Raw genomic sequence first — 15780 nt, 5'->3', positions numbered from 1 at the left:
TTTAACTACAATTTGATCTCTACAAATGTCTTGGCTTCAGTCCATGCTAACTTAGAAGACAGCCAACCACTTGGGGCCAAACACTCTTCTTAGGTGTCAGCAGGAACAGAACAGGCCATTCCTGCCGGGTCAAGTCTAAGTCATGCAATGAGGATACAGTTTCTAAAAGTAGGAATGTGGATAAGAAAGAAAAAGAGTATTTAAACTGCATTAAAAAAAAACAACTCATCAGTCTATCAACCAGATATTTTAAATAACAATAGTAATAACATGTGACAGTATGTGCTGGGCATCATAACACACATATAGACACACACACACACATGAACTACAGGTAAATGTTTGTAAATGATGGATGGAGAGGTGTATATATATATTTTCTAAGTTTTTTTTTTTTAACCTAATTTATTTGGCAACAAAATCTGACCTGAATGAGCAGGAGACTATTTATAATATTTATCCAATTTGTGGAGCTATGATTGTATTTTGCTACAGAAATAGAAATGTGTTTAATTATGGGGTACTGCCCAGAGTATTTGTGGGGATACATGCTGTCTATGAACCAATGAATCATATTATTGTTTAAAATGTGAAAAATTCCAAATCCCAAAATACATTCATGTTAGGAACTGCAAAACCATATTCACTCCTTTAATCCATGCAACTTTCCTTTGACATGGATACCATTATTATCCGTGCTTTGCAGATGAAGAATTAAGGCACAGGTCACACACAGGAAGTAAAAGAACTAGAAACCAGACAGAATGGCTTCAGAGGTTGTGTTCTTAACCCCTTCACTACAGTTCTAAAATGTTCTAAGTAATTTCATCATGTAGATTATTTTTGATTAGCAGGTGTGATACTATCTGAAGCAGATGACTTCATCTTGCTCGGCTGGGCAATGTCTATGACCCCCATTCTTACCTATCTCAGCAATTTAACAGGTGTGTCCTCCACTTGGGACTTCCCTGATGGTCCAGTGGTTAAGAATCTACCTGACAAACCAGGGGATGCGGGTTCAATCCCTGGTCAGGGCATTAAGATCCCACACTCTGGGGAGCAACTAAGCTTGCACACCCCATCTACTGAGCCCTTGAGCTCCAGAGCTCGTGCGCCACCACTAGGGAGCCTGTGTTCCACAACTACTGCGGCCTGTGAGCTCTGGAACCAACGCACCTCGACCACTGAGCCCACGTCACAACTAGAGAGTCCACACGCCACAACGAAGATCCCGCGTGATGCAAGGAAGGGCTCATGTGCCATGACCCATGGCAGCCAAATACATACATAAATAGTAAATAAGTAAATGTGAGGCTTGGAGGCCCTGTGTACAAGTACTCTGCTGGAAGGATTACACTTACATTAGCACAACTTATATATATATTGGATAAAATGTTTAAATCTAACTACTAAGCTTTGATATTTTTCAAAACTACACAGAGTTAAATATGAGGTCAAACAAACAATGGGGATAAATTAATCTCCCTAGTCATCAACTGCACAAGTTTTCAAGATGGCAAAGAAAACATATGTACTTTATTTTTTTTTTCATTCACTTTTTATCCATAAAGAAAGTCTTTGAGGTAGAATGAAGTCTGTCAAATGGTCTTTTCCTAACTTTAAAGACAAAGCAAATTTAAATCGTATTGGTTAGCTCAGTGTCAATATGGAGCCAAGGCTGTAATCTTTCACTCCAGAGAGTATAGAAACTGTAACTTGAAAGCACATAATTAAAAGATTTTTTGAAATAAGCATATGTGGGGGTTAGAAGCGTGGTTTGTGTAATTACACAGAATATCTCTAGTTAGAGCCTGTGTAAGACTATGGGGGGAGCAGAGGGGAGAAGGGGCAGAGAGAGAGAGAGAGAGATCTCTGACAAAAACATAACAAATGGGAATGTCCTGTTCAAAGATCACATTTACTGGACAAAGAGGTCATCCCGGGAATGAGAACGTGGGACTTTGTCTATTTTGTTCACCATTCCCATTTTTTATTAGGGGCTGGTACATGGCAGCTACTCAAAAAATATCTTGTGATAAAGCCTGACTTAGTGTCTTAAAGACGAAATAAAGGTGCCTTATTCCAAGTTAAAAAAAAAAAAAGAAAAGAAAATTAGTTGGACAGTTTATGGACTTGTTAATACTAAAAACAAAGCACCTGATAAAATCTTGTCTTATTTCTCATTGTTTAGAAGGAAGAAAGACATTATTCAATTTAGCAAACATTTCTGAACTCCGGTTGCATGCCAGATAACTTGCCAAGTGCCTGGGATACTTCAACAAGTTCAGTTTCTGAGCTGGAAGGAAGCTCCTGAGCTCTAATCTCCAGCAGGAAGTATCCAGAACTTCCTTTCATGGGCTAAAAAGCCCTTCACATTCTCATCTCCAGAGGTCTCTGCAGCCTCGTCTGCCAGAATCACAGTTAGCATCATCTCTACTGCGTTTTGGCATCTCACATCTTATCTGCCTTCACCAGATCTTCACTCTTACAGGTATCTTCAGTTGCCAAGTCCAGGGAAATCCTTCTGTCCCATCACCTGTCTCTCCCTATCGATTATCTTCCCCTCTCTGACATTTTCGCCTTCCACTTTATCCTGGCTGTTTTCCTTTGGACGATAAACATGCTCACTTATTTACATACCAAAAAAATAACCCCAAAACAAAAATCCCATTCAGACTTGTACACTGGTACTGTAGAGCTGAGTTTCAAATCACTGCCTGTATGGGAGAGATGCTGGTATTACCTCAGGATTATGTTAATTAAATATAACATGCTGTTTTATTTTAAAAATATCTACCCGACAATATCGCTTCACCCTAATCTTTGCCAAATGAACCATGTCTAAAAAACTAAGAACAACGGGACTGAATTCAAGGACAGTGTGCTGTGTGCGCTGTGTATGACCATACATATAATGTACGCCTCAAATATCATTCCAATCCAGAGAAATACCAGTGTGCTGGCAAAAAGGCATTTTTCATCATCTGCAGTGATGAAAATTTAATAGAAGGCTCCTAAGTCTCTAATTAGCCTCTAATCCAAAACCTTCTAAGTTTGGTCTGTGTAAAACAAAATCATATAAATACCTCAGTCTATCAAATTTTGATGCTGCACAACAAATATTAATTCTTGTCTGTGAGCTATTATATTATAGTACTATTGAGTGCTTTCATGTGCTAAAGGCTTCACATGCACTAGCTCCTTTAATCCTCATTTTATCAGACAAGAAAGTTGAGGCTCAGGGTGGTCAGAAACATGCCCAGGGTCACTCAGCTAACAAGCAATGGTCTGTCAGACTCCCAAACCAAACTCTTCTCCAGTGGACCATAATCCACCTCATCAAAGCCTCTTTCATTTGGCTTAGAAAATCAGTTTCATCACAAGCCTACCTTTCTAACTGGTCTTCCCCTTAAAAAAAAAAAATACTACATTTCAAAAAGAATAAATAATATTTAGATGACCATGTATCTAGCACCCAGAAATAATATATTTTATTATATTCATATCAAACTGTATAAACAAGAAAAACACTCCCTAGAGGTAACCACTGTGCTGAAGTTGTCAATCTTTCTAGCTCTTATATATCCTTTGTTTTTCAATTTTATATACATGCATCTTACTGTAACATCCATTGTAACACATGAACCTCACCTACTGTACTAGATTTCCTTATATACTTTTGCCTTAGTTTGTTTCATCCATCAATGCTGCAACACACATCCTTATTTTTCCCTCATCCCAATCGATTCTTCTTCCAGTAGTCTTGTGTACATAATCCCACTTCTCTGCCACTGACTAACCTCTGCTGTTGTCAGATCTTCCAATATTTGTATCTGAAGTAAGGTAATAAGTGCTACCTAATTACTATTTTAATTTGCATTTACTTGCTCACTAGTGAGGTTTAATATGCTTTTTATGTCCTAAGCCATGTTTCTCATATCTATGAACTGCCTACTCATATTCTGTGCTGATTTTTTAAAGTTTACTTTTTTTTCTCATTATTTTGAAAGACTCCTTTTTATATCCTATACATTAAACCTTTGCAGCTTATAATATATTCTCCTAGCCTGTGGCTTGCTGTGGTAGTCTTAAGAATTGTCCTCCACTGCCCGCTAAGTCACTTCAGTCATCTCTGACTGTGCGACCCCATGGACTGTAGCTTGCCAGGCTCCTCTGTCCATGGGGTTCTCCAGGCAAGAGTACTGGAGCGGATTACCATTCCCTTATCCAGGGGATCTTCCTGACCCAGGGATAGAACCGGCATGTCTTACATCTAACCTGCATTGGCAGGTGGGTTCTTTACCATCAGCGCCACCTGGGAAGCCCAAATTGTGCCCCCACCTCCGTGCAAAAAAACGTCTACACCCTAATCCCTGGGACCAATGAATATGTTATCTGATGCAGCAAAAAGGGACTTTGCAGGTGGGATGAAGAGTTATGGATCCAGAGGTGGGGATATGTGTCTGGATTATCCAGATAGGCCTCATATAATCACACCAGTCGTTAGAAGAGGAAGGCAGGAGGGTCAGAGACAGGATAGACAGCAGAGGGTGAAGTAATGCACTCTGAAGATGAAAGAGGGCCAAGGATGAAATAGTATCTACCTTAGAGTCTCCAGAAGGAATGCAATCCTACTGACCCCTAGTTTTACCCCCAGAAAGGCCCATGTTAGATTGCTGACCTCCAAAACTGTTAGGCCATCTCTGCTGCTTTAAGCCACTAAATCTGTGGGAACTTGTTACAAGAGCAACAGGAGACTGATACACTCGCCTTTTACCCCTCCTATTACTGACTTGTACGTTTTGCATTTAAATCTATCTTGCTCCGATACCGTCAGCATCGTCTCCTGTATTTTCTAATTTTTTCTTCTTCCAATGTTATTGAGCTGTAACTGACACATAGCACTGTATTGCTTCCCTGGTGCTCAGACTGTAAAGAGTCCGCCTGCGATGTGGGAGGCCTGGGTTCGTTCCCTGGGGTGGGAAGATCCCTGGAGGAGGGGATGGCAACCAACCCACTCCAGTATTCTGGCCTGGAGAATCCCCATGGACAGAGGAGCCTGGCAGGCTACAGTCCACGGGGTCGCAAAGAGTTGGACATGACTGACCACAGCACGCACTGTAGAGTTTTAGGGTGTGCAGCAAAACGATCCGACCTACATACACTGTGAAACCATTACCACAGTGAGTTTAGAGAATACTCATCATCTCATACAGATACAGAACAGGAAAAAAATGTCCTTCCTCGTGATGAGAACTGTTAGCATTTACTTCCTTAACAACTTTCATGTATAACATAGAGCACTGTTTATTATATTTATCATATTATGCATTACTTTGTTAGTATGTATCTATCTTAGAACTAGAAGCTTGCATCTTTCGGCTCAGTTCGGTTCAGTCGCTCAGTCACGTCCAACTCATTTGAGATGCCATGGACACCAGGCCTCTCTGTCCATCACCAGTTCCCAGAGCCCACCCAAACTCATGTCCATTGAGTTGGTGATGCCATCCAGCCATCTCATCTTCTGTCGTCCCCTTCTCCTCTCGCCTTCGATCTTTCCCAGCATCAGGGTCTTTACAAATTAGTCAGCTCTTCACATCAGGTGGACAAAGTATTGGAGTTTCAGCTTCAACATCAGTCCTTCCAATGAACACCCAGGATTGATTTCCTTTAGGATGGACTGGCTGGATCTCCTTGCAGTCCAAGGGACTCTCAAGAGTCTTCTCCAACACCACAGTTCAAAAGCATCAATTCTTCTGCACTCAGCTTTCTTTATAGTCCAAATCTCACATTCATATATGACTGCTGGAAAAACCATAGCCTTGAGTAGACGGACCTTTGTTGACAAAGTAATGTCTCTGCTTTTGAATATGCTGTCTAGGTTGGTCATAACTTTCCTTCCAAGGAGTGTCTTTTAATTTCATGGTTGCGATCACCACCTGCAGTGATTTTGGAGCCCCCCAAAATAAAGTCAGCCATGGTTTCTACTGTTTCCCCATCTATTTGCCACGAAGTGATGGGACCGGATGCCATGATCTTAGTTTTCTGACTGTTGAGTTTTAAGCCAACTTTTTCACTCTCCTCTTTCACTTTCATCAAGAGGCTCTTTAGCTCTTCTTCACTTTCTGCCATAAGGGTGGTGTCATCTGCATATCTGAGGTTATTGATATTTCTCCCGGCAATCCTGATTCCAGCTTGTGCCTCTTCCCTCCATCCAATTACTCCTCCCCTTTCCCCTGGTAGGGGCTTCTGAAGTGGCTTAGTAGCAAAAAAATCCTCCTGCGAATGCAGGGGACACAGGAGACCTGGGTTCAATCCCTGGATCAGGAAGATCCCTGGAGGAGGAAATGGCAACCCACTCCAGTACTCTTCCCTGGAAAATCCCATGGACGGAGGAGCCTGGCAGGCTGCAGCCCACAGAGTCACAGAGAGCTGGACATGACTGAGCAACTGAGCGCGCACACACAGTCCTCTGGTGACCACAAATCTGATCTCTGTTTCTACGAGCTTGTTTGTTTGTTTTGAAGTGTAATTGATTTACAACACCCTGCTAGTTCCTGGCACACGATACAGTGACTCAATATTTCTATACATTTCAAGACTATCACCATACGGTCAAGTTGTCAACTGTCACCATACAAAGATACTACCTAACTGCTGACTATATTCCCTGCACTGTACATTTCATTCAGGTTTGTATTCACATTTGGGTTGCCATTAATCCATCTGGAACTTATTTTTAGTGTTTGGAATACAGCAAGATTCAAACTGTATTTTTTTCCATATAAAGGGCCAACTGTCTTTCATAATAGCCCCATTGAAATGCATTTCTGTCACCTACCAAATTCCATTATTCATGCAAGTCAGTTTCTATGCTTTCCTATTTCACTTTTTAATTGGCCTCTCCTTGCACCTATGCTATCTTAACTATTACTGATGAACAATGCAATATATATATATATATTTGGTAGGACAAATAAATGATCCTGCCTATTGTTCTTAAAATTAATCTTAGCTATTTTGAACCCCTATCTTTTCCAAATTAATTTTAGAATGAGTCCATCACATTTTACCTTCACCCTTCTCCTTGCAAAAGACCAAAGATTCTATAAGCATTTTGCCCCAAATTTTACTAATTTGGGGAAAACCAAAATATTTACAATATTGAGTATTTTCATCTAAAAAAATCTCTCTCCATCTTTTATGTCCTTCAAGAAAGTTTTTACCATTTTCCTCATAAAGGGTTTACTTGCATTATGTTAGATTTATTCCCAAGTATCCTATATTTTAATTGCTATTTATCTCATATCCAGCTACTTTTAAAGGAATTCATATTAACCCTAATAGCTTATCTGTGGATAGTCTTAACAATTTTGTTTCTTCCTTTATATCTTTTTTGGTTTTAATCTTATTAAAGTGTCTAAGATTGCAAAATGGTATTGAATCAAAGTGGTGATAGCACAGACCATTGTTTTCCTCCTGAATTTAAAAGGAAGTGCTTCAGGTATCTCACGTGGAAGTATAATGTTTACTGTAGGCTTCTGTTGGCCTTCATTTTCAAAATGCACACAGTTGTTACTGCCATTAACTACATATGAGTTCATCTGAAAATTTTACAGTAACCAGACTCTTTTACACTTTACAAAGTCATTGCTTCCTTTAATCTGTGGCTGGATTTACAGTCGTCTTCTATTTATAGCTGTACCCCTTATTCATTACTCTCACACAGCATGAATGACTGCCTTGCCAATTCTGATTCTACCTTTTAAGATCGTTTATGTCATCACAGTCATAAATTTCATTTAAACTTTTTCTACAACCTCATGTTGCAATGTTTCTTTTGCTTTGCCTGCGTATAGCTGCCAGGATTGGATTATACTTCAAAGGAGGCCAACTTCCATGCCAGGCCACCATGGAGACACTAAAGAAGAAGCAGTAATGAGAAGACTGCTGCTTCCATGGAAACAAAACAAGGGTAGGTTACCTCACACCTACTAGACCGATAATTAAAACAGTCTACCTAAGCTCCCCATCCACCTCTTAGCTCCTCGGGACTGTTACATGGCATCATTTTTGCTACTGTATATCCTCAGTCATGTCCGACTCTTTGTGACCCCATGGACTGTAGCCTGCCAGGCTTCCCTGTCCATGCAATTTTCCAGGCAAGAATACTGGAGTGGGTTGCCATTTCACACTGCAGCGCATCTTCCCAACCCAGTTATATGGCATAGCCTTACTGAAAACTAACATCCCATCTTATTCCCTCAGACCATGTGAATCCTAAGGCTGGACACAATGTTTTTTCATGTCCAGTTAGAAATATGCCCTGGATATTTATTCTGTTGAACTGGAGGCTGTCAAAGATTTAAAAAATACCTGTTCTAACAGTTTCTTTACAGGTGAGTTAACTGAGGTCAAAATAAGTGATTTGTACAAGGTCACACTAGTGAAAAGCAGAACTCTGTGCTCGCAGCTTCTTTCACTGTAAAATGACTGAAAATTATGCATTCATGGGCCTCTAGAAGGTAACATATGTCTGCACAGATAGAATTCAGCCTGGAGCAAACTGTCATTTGCAAGACATACTGATCTTATATGAAGTATTAGGATTCTTCAATATCATACTATTATGACACTTGAGCACTAAGCCACAGCATGTCTGGGAATGCCAACTACAAGCAACACCCTCATAAAACTCTGCAGTTTTAAAACTAATAAAAGCAAAATCAAAACATGAGCTCATCTATATGTATTGGACTGCAAGGAGATCAAATCAGTCAATCCGAAAGTCAACTCAACTGGATGTAACATTTCCCCAAATGAATCCAGAGTCACACTGATTGTGGCATAGGCAGCAATACTAACTAATCTATATGAAAAGGCACATCAATACCTAAGTAGGAACATAGCAGGGGGAGAGGGGCTGTGAAAGTAATCAGAAAAGCAGGATAGATAAAGTGCATCTAAAATTTTCCAAGGGAAGGATACACAGAGCCTGGAGAATGCAAACAACTAGGAGAGGAGTCTCTTCTGTGGGTCATGTTAGCTAGCTCAGGTAAACTACTCTCAAAGGCATTTACCTCATTTTACCCAAATCTTAAATCTTCTGCTGATTAATTCCAAAAAAGCAGAAAAATGCTCAGGACAGAATTCCCAAGTATTTCAGTCATTAGAATCTACCTAAAGCTATGACTAACCTAGATAGCATATTAAAAAGCAGAGACATTGCTTTGCTGACAAAGGTCCATCAAGTCAAAGCTATGGTTTTTCCAGTAGTCTATGGATGTTAGAGTTGGACTATAAAGAAAGCTGAGTGCTAAATAATTGATGGTTTGGGGAGGTGGGAGGGGGGATCGGGATGGGGAATACGTGTAAATCTATGGCTGATTCATATCAATGTATGACAAAAATAATAAAAAAAAAATGAATGAAAAAAAAAAATAATTGATGGTTTGAACTGTGGTGCTGGAGATTCTTGGGAGTCCCTTTGACAGCAAGGAGATCAAATCAGTCAATCCTAAAGGAAATCAGTCCTGAATATTCATTGGAAGGACTGATGCTGAAGTTGAAGCTCTAGTACACTTTAGCCACCTGATGCAGAGAGTCAACTCGTTAGAAAAGACCCTAATGCTAGGAAAGACTGAAGGCAGGAGGAGAAGGGGACAACAGAGGATGAGATGATTGGACTGCATCACTGATTCAATGGACATGAGTTTGAGCAAGCTCTGGGGGATGGTGAAAGACAGGGAAGACTGACGTGCTGCAGTCCATGGGGTCGCAAAGAGTTGGACACAACTGAGTGACTGAACAACAGCTGCCAATCACCAGGCCGGCCTTCTGGTTTACCTGTCAGTCTCCTGGGTCTGATCAACTTAGGGTTTCAGGGCTACCAGGGTGAAGCATGGTTGACATCACCAAGGAAATGTTACCTGTTCAGGCTGACTCCTGGTCAATTTGCAGGTCTTTGCTGGAATGCCCAACCTCACTTCATACTCCTTCTATTTCAGCACTAAACCTATTGCCTAAATATGTCTCAAACAAAGCCCTTTCAGAACTTCCCTGGTAGTCCAGTGGTTAGAAACGTGCCCACCAATGCAGGAGACAAGGGTTTGATCCCTGTCTGGGAAGATTCCATAGATCGAGGGGCAGCTAAGCTCATCGACCACAACTATTGAGCCAGCGCTCTAGAGCCCACATGAGCCACAACTACAGAAACCTGCGTGCCCTAGAACCTGTGCTCCACAACAAGAAAGCTGCTGCAATAAGAAGCCTGAGCACCGCAACTAGAGACTAGCCCCTGCTTATCGCAACTAGAGAAAGCTGCACAGCAATGAAGACCCCAAATGCCAAAAACTAATTAGTTAAAAAATATAGTACACACAATGATTCAAAAATGCAGACCAAAAAAAAAAAAGAAAAGACTTTTCAAAGATTCAAAACATATCTGGTAAAGGCATTAAGAAAGCTTAGTGCTCTCTTTACATGAACTGAATATACTCTTTAATCAGTTCTTGGAGTGAAACAGCTATAGCTCACAAGTCCTCTCCAAGGGGCATCTTCAGCAACACTGCCTGTATCCCACAGGACCAAACCAGGGACATGCAACGGCACATTTCAATTTACACAGAGACATTCTCTATGTTTTCGCTCCTAATTTTTTCATTTTTGACTTTATGAATGTGGAAATGAGAAATAAGAAATGTAACCCCTCAAAGAAAAATAGTAATTCCATTCATTTGTAATTCCATTCTAAGCATCTGTCTGCTAGTTTGATAACTAAAACATGCTAATAAAGTTCCTTTCCCAGTAAATGCAGACTACTTTCCAAAGCTTTTTTCAGGCTTATCAATACTTAGACTCACCAAAATATATTCTTTTTTTAAAAAAAAAAAAAAAAAAACAGTTCTCCTGCAATAAACAAGAAGCATCAGTAGCTACTTAGTCTTTCTGAGTTGGTGTCTAAGGGCCACTGAGAGAGATCGGGATTCTATTTTTATTCCTGTACCTCTGCCAAGACTCTATTCTTAGCCTGATACCACAAATATTCTCTCCAGGAATGCCCTGTGAAAGAAGATGATGCTGTTGAGGCTGGGATCAGGATCCTGAGCAGGATCATCATTCCCGGAGTTAGCTCTGATTAAAGGGTCTGAGTCACCGCCATCACCATGGAGGGCTTCTAGTCATCACTGCATGAATCTCAGCTTTGACCAAATGCTCTCAGGGACTCATCCTAGCTGGGCACCTTGAAAACATTCCAGATCCTTACCACTTCCTCTGCAGAGACACCACTAACCAGGAACACAGAAAGAATGTCCCACAGTAGTCATCCTGCTTTTCTCACACTTAAAATCTGAGTAAATATGACAGAAAGGAGAAACCACTTACTCTATAAATGTAGCCCTCCACGGTGGCCCACGTAATTCTGCACACACTAGGCAGGAACGCCCTAGTTCCCCAAAACAAGGTTTGAAATCAATACCAATGGAGGTCCATGCCTTAAAAGCAACACTGTAAACCGAAGTGGCCGACAAGCTGTCATGTGACTTATCTAACAGAATGATGAAATGATCAGGTTATTAGCTTTAAAAGGTATAACCATGATACTAAGAGCTAACACCTATTGAGTGCTTACCAAGTGGTAGGCATTTTACAAGCACCATCACATTTAATATCCCAGCGGCCGTATAAAGTATTGGGTTGGCCAAAAAGTTCCTTAGGGTTTTTCCCATCACATCTTTCAGAAAAACTCAAACAAACATTTTGGCCAACTTCATACTATTATCTTTTATAGATAGGAAATGAAGTAACTTTGTCAATGTCACCCAAAGTGGTTACAGTATTCATTTAAGGTCAAGGCCATATTACTCAGCTTTCCAAGTTTTGCATTCTACTCAAAAAAAAAAAAAAAAAACCAGAAAAACAGGATAAGGAAGAAAAGTATCAAACTTACAGTAGTTGGATTTCATGAGTAAATCTCAATCTTATAATCTCTACAAGCAAGTTACTTAAATTTTTGTATTTTCCTTTGTAGCATGTCTTCCAACGTCACATTCTCATTCATGGTAATTAAACAGGACAAGGAAACATCTTATAAATATGCATTTCAGCAAAGTACTTACGTAGTCAATGGGCTTCAGGGATTTGACTCTAGATGTTGGGCAGCCGCAGGAAGCAAGGTCGGCATAGAGGCCTTCTTCTAACACACACTGGTTAGTGGAGACACCCTCTTGGTAATACAGGAGCCAGCTGAAAAAACAAGCAGGGAAACTTTGAAACTGCATTCGTTGGCTGTTGGACTCATTATCATGCAGGGGGAAACAGGCTAGGAGGAGGATATAAAAGTCCTGGTGCTGATCAGCAGCAAATATTCTGAGTCGATTCAAAAAAAAAAAAAAAGCCACCACTATCACTTATTGGCCGCTTACCATGTGCTACACTGAACATTCCACATGCGTTCTCTTACTGTGCACTCATTAATCTATGAGGGAGAAACATGTCCTTACTCTTATAGACAACACAGCTAAGGATTGAAAAAGTTAGGGGATTTGCCCAAGATTCTCCTAACTATTAAATGACAGCTGAGATTTGAAGGAAGATACGTGCTGTAAGCTAAACACATTAACTTGATTTGCTGCTTTCAAGTATAAAAATCTGGGATCAAATTAGTCATTAAGTGCTTCAACAGATCAGAAGTTCTTTTTGAGAGAATAAAAATTTTTACCCTTATTTAATAATGAGCCCGATTTCAGTCTCGGCTGAGTTAGAAGCTAGACTCCTAAAATCACACACAAATATTTTAAAACCTGTCATCGACACAGCTGATAGCTAGCAGAGATTCTTAAAAGGAAATGAATCCTGTAGAATCTTCCACAGCAAATTCTCTTCAGTAGGGCACTCATCAAAATTTTCGTTCAAACATGCCATTTGGGCAAGAAGGAGCCCAAGGGAGAAATTATATTGGCTGTTACTAATTTACCTTTGGTGAGTTTAACTTCTAGCCCTATATTTAAAGATCACCAGAACTGTACTATAGCTACTAAACAAGGTGAACATCAGGTAACCACAGAGATGCTCTGTAACCCAATTACTGCCATGTCTCCTATGTGATAAGCATTTTATTTTTTAAGATTTTTTTTTATGTGGTCCACTTTTTAAAATTATTGACTTTGGTACAATATTGCTTCTGCTTCACATTTTGGTTTTCTGGCAATGAGACATGTGGGATCTTAGCTTCCTGACCAGGGATCAAACCCACACCCCTCTATTAGAAGGTGAAGACTTAAGCACTGGAATGCAAGGGAGGTCTCTGTAATTAGCATTTTATAGCCAATATAGCCAATAAATATAGCCAATAATATAGCCATATAGCCAATATAGCCATTTTATAGCCAATATAGCCATAAATATAGCCAATATTTATGAAAAAATTTCAGTGTGCTGGGCATGCAGCTAAGCCCTTACATGCTTTATTTAGTTCTTATAAACAGAATCTTTTGAGGTCAGTACTGTTATTATCCCAGTTACAGAGGAGGATTCTATGGACAGAGGAGCTTGGTGGGCTACAATCCATGGGGTAACAAAGAGTTGGACACCACTGAGTAAGTAACACACAGAGGAGGAAACTGAGGTTCAGAGAAATGATCCCATTTGTTTAAGATTACATAGCTAGGAAGTGGTGAAATGGGCTCAAATCCAGATCTCTAAAGCATTTGAAATCATAAGCAATCACCATGGTTCCTGTATCCTCTTATTAAAACTATTGTTTAATAAATCACACATAAATATAAATAAAATATAAGTAAAATGTACATTTTGCATGTAGATAGCCCTCTGTATCTATTGGTTTCCTACCTACAGATACAAAGACCCAACTATATTAAGCTACTTTACATAAGACACTTGAGCATCCATGGATTTTGGTATTTGTGGGGGTTTCTGAAACAAATTCCTCACAGATACCAAGGGACAACTGTATACGTAAATTATATATAGACACACACACTATATATTTGTTTGTAAGTAAATAACATATTTCCAACATGAAGCAATACACATGACCAATCTGTCCTAGACTTCAGTGTCAGGAAAATATATTTGCCTCAAAGGGGGGAAAAAAAATCCAAAACTTCAATGCTTTATCACAAAATTAAAACTTACCTTGCAAAATACTTTCATCTATCTTAGAAACTCAGAATCAAATACTAGGAACAAAATTATTTCAGACTATCGATTTCTCACTAAAGAGCTGCAGCTAATCTATTCAACTGTGTCCTACTTCATGTGTTTTCATATTGTAAAAACTTTTAGATCCTTCTTGGAAGTAAACACGGTAACATCCAAAGAGGTTCAAAGCAGTGAGAATCACTGGAAATCAGAATGGGAAAAGACAGTCTAACTTAGGGTTAGTCGAGATGGTTAACAGAGGGAATGAAGATGGACTGAACCTTAAAAACATATATGCAGATTAATACTAAGCAAGGTTCACGAACTTACACATCTGCAGGAGGCCAGGTAGGTAAATATAAATGAGCAGTGTACCAGGTGAAAAAAAAAACTGGCAATATATCCTATATATTGCCAGGGAGCACACACGCCTCTACTCGATGCCAGCTATTAATAATTATCAACAAAGGTGAATGTTCCCTCATTTTCCAAATCTTCTGATTTTTTAACAGAAGGTGAAAAACAGTTGCTTCTGGAAAATATCCTAAATGTTAGTAATGATGCGAAAAAACTTTTTAAACACAGCATGTAGGCCAACCAAGTAACATCCACTGACAAGATCCACTTGAAACCTATACACTTTTGTTAGGTAGGAAGTTAGGTATGAGCAAAGAGGGGTGGGCCTAGCCAAACCCATCTCTAAACAGCATCCCAGACACATTCAGGAGAGTTCACAGATATGCTACAAAACAACCAGAGGGATTTTTCCAACTCTTGCACTTGTGTCCAGGGCACACAGTGGACACAAACTAACCACAGGGGCTTCCCCAAGTATCCTCAGTGGGGCAGGAGCCCATTAAGGGTTCATAAATATTCTACACATACATACAACTGACTATAACGGACTGAATTATGGGAAGACATACACAACAGAGCCTGCTGTTACATAAGTTGCAACTGTCAACTGGCCTTGAGTGTTTGCTCACTTGCATTCCCTTTCATTGACTGGTGGTGGGTACAAGCCCTCTTTTGCACAGGGCACTTACCAAGAGGAGAAGATGGAAGTATACAAAGGGGGAAGCCAAGAGGAATCAGGAGGACGACTCCTTTGGGGTCGGCCTGCTTACACGTCTTGCGAATGTCTGCCTAATAAAAGATCTGTCTGCTTGAGCTGGACTGAGCTGCAATTTGTCTACTGTTTTAACCCCTTTAGTCCCTTGTTCCAAATTTTTGTTGCAGCCAGACAAGAACCAAGGGAGACAGAGAAACTGACTTGACCCTTTGATGCAGAGCTGTAAACTACAGCATGTGGGCCAGATCCACTCCCACTGCCAGTTTTCCAACAGCTCACAAGCTTAGACTGGTTTTTGCATTTTTAAGTGGTTTTTTTTAAAAAGAAAATTTAAATATCTTGTGACATGTGAATATTACGTACAATTCAAAGCTCAACATCCATGAACAGAGTTTCACTGGAACACAGCCTATTCATGTATTGCAGGTGCCTGCTTCTGTGCCACAGCGCTGGGGAGCTGGGACAGGCCTCTATGGCCCATAAGGCTGAAAATATCTACTGCCTAGTCCTTTGCAGAAGAAGCTTGCTGACCCCTGGTACAGAGG

General features: G+C 40.1%; 1 protein-coding gene across 1 annotated transcript in view; it reads right to left on the bottom strand.

Moving 5' to 3' along the window:
* CRYBG3 (crystallin beta-gamma domain containing 3) overlaps positions 1 to 15780 on the bottom strand; it is a 123357-nt gene that overhangs the window by 18698 nt on the left and 88879 nt on the right. Inside the window, exon 17 of the mRNA XM_043892631.1 lies at positions 12120 to 12246. Within this exon, the coding sequence (XP_043748566.1) occupies positions 12120 to 12246 (127 nt within the window). The remainder of the gene's footprint in view (positions 1 to 12119; positions 12247 to 15780) is intronic.

This window comes from Cervus elaphus, chromosome 31, assembly GCF_910594005.1.
Source record: "Cervus elaphus chromosome 31, mCerEla1.1, whole genome shotgun sequence".
In the NCBI taxonomy this organism is placed as follows: Eukaryota; Metazoa; Chordata; class Mammalia; order Artiodactyla; family Cervidae; genus Cervus; species Cervus elaphus.
This window is presented reverse-complemented; position numbering and strand designations above follow the sequence as displayed.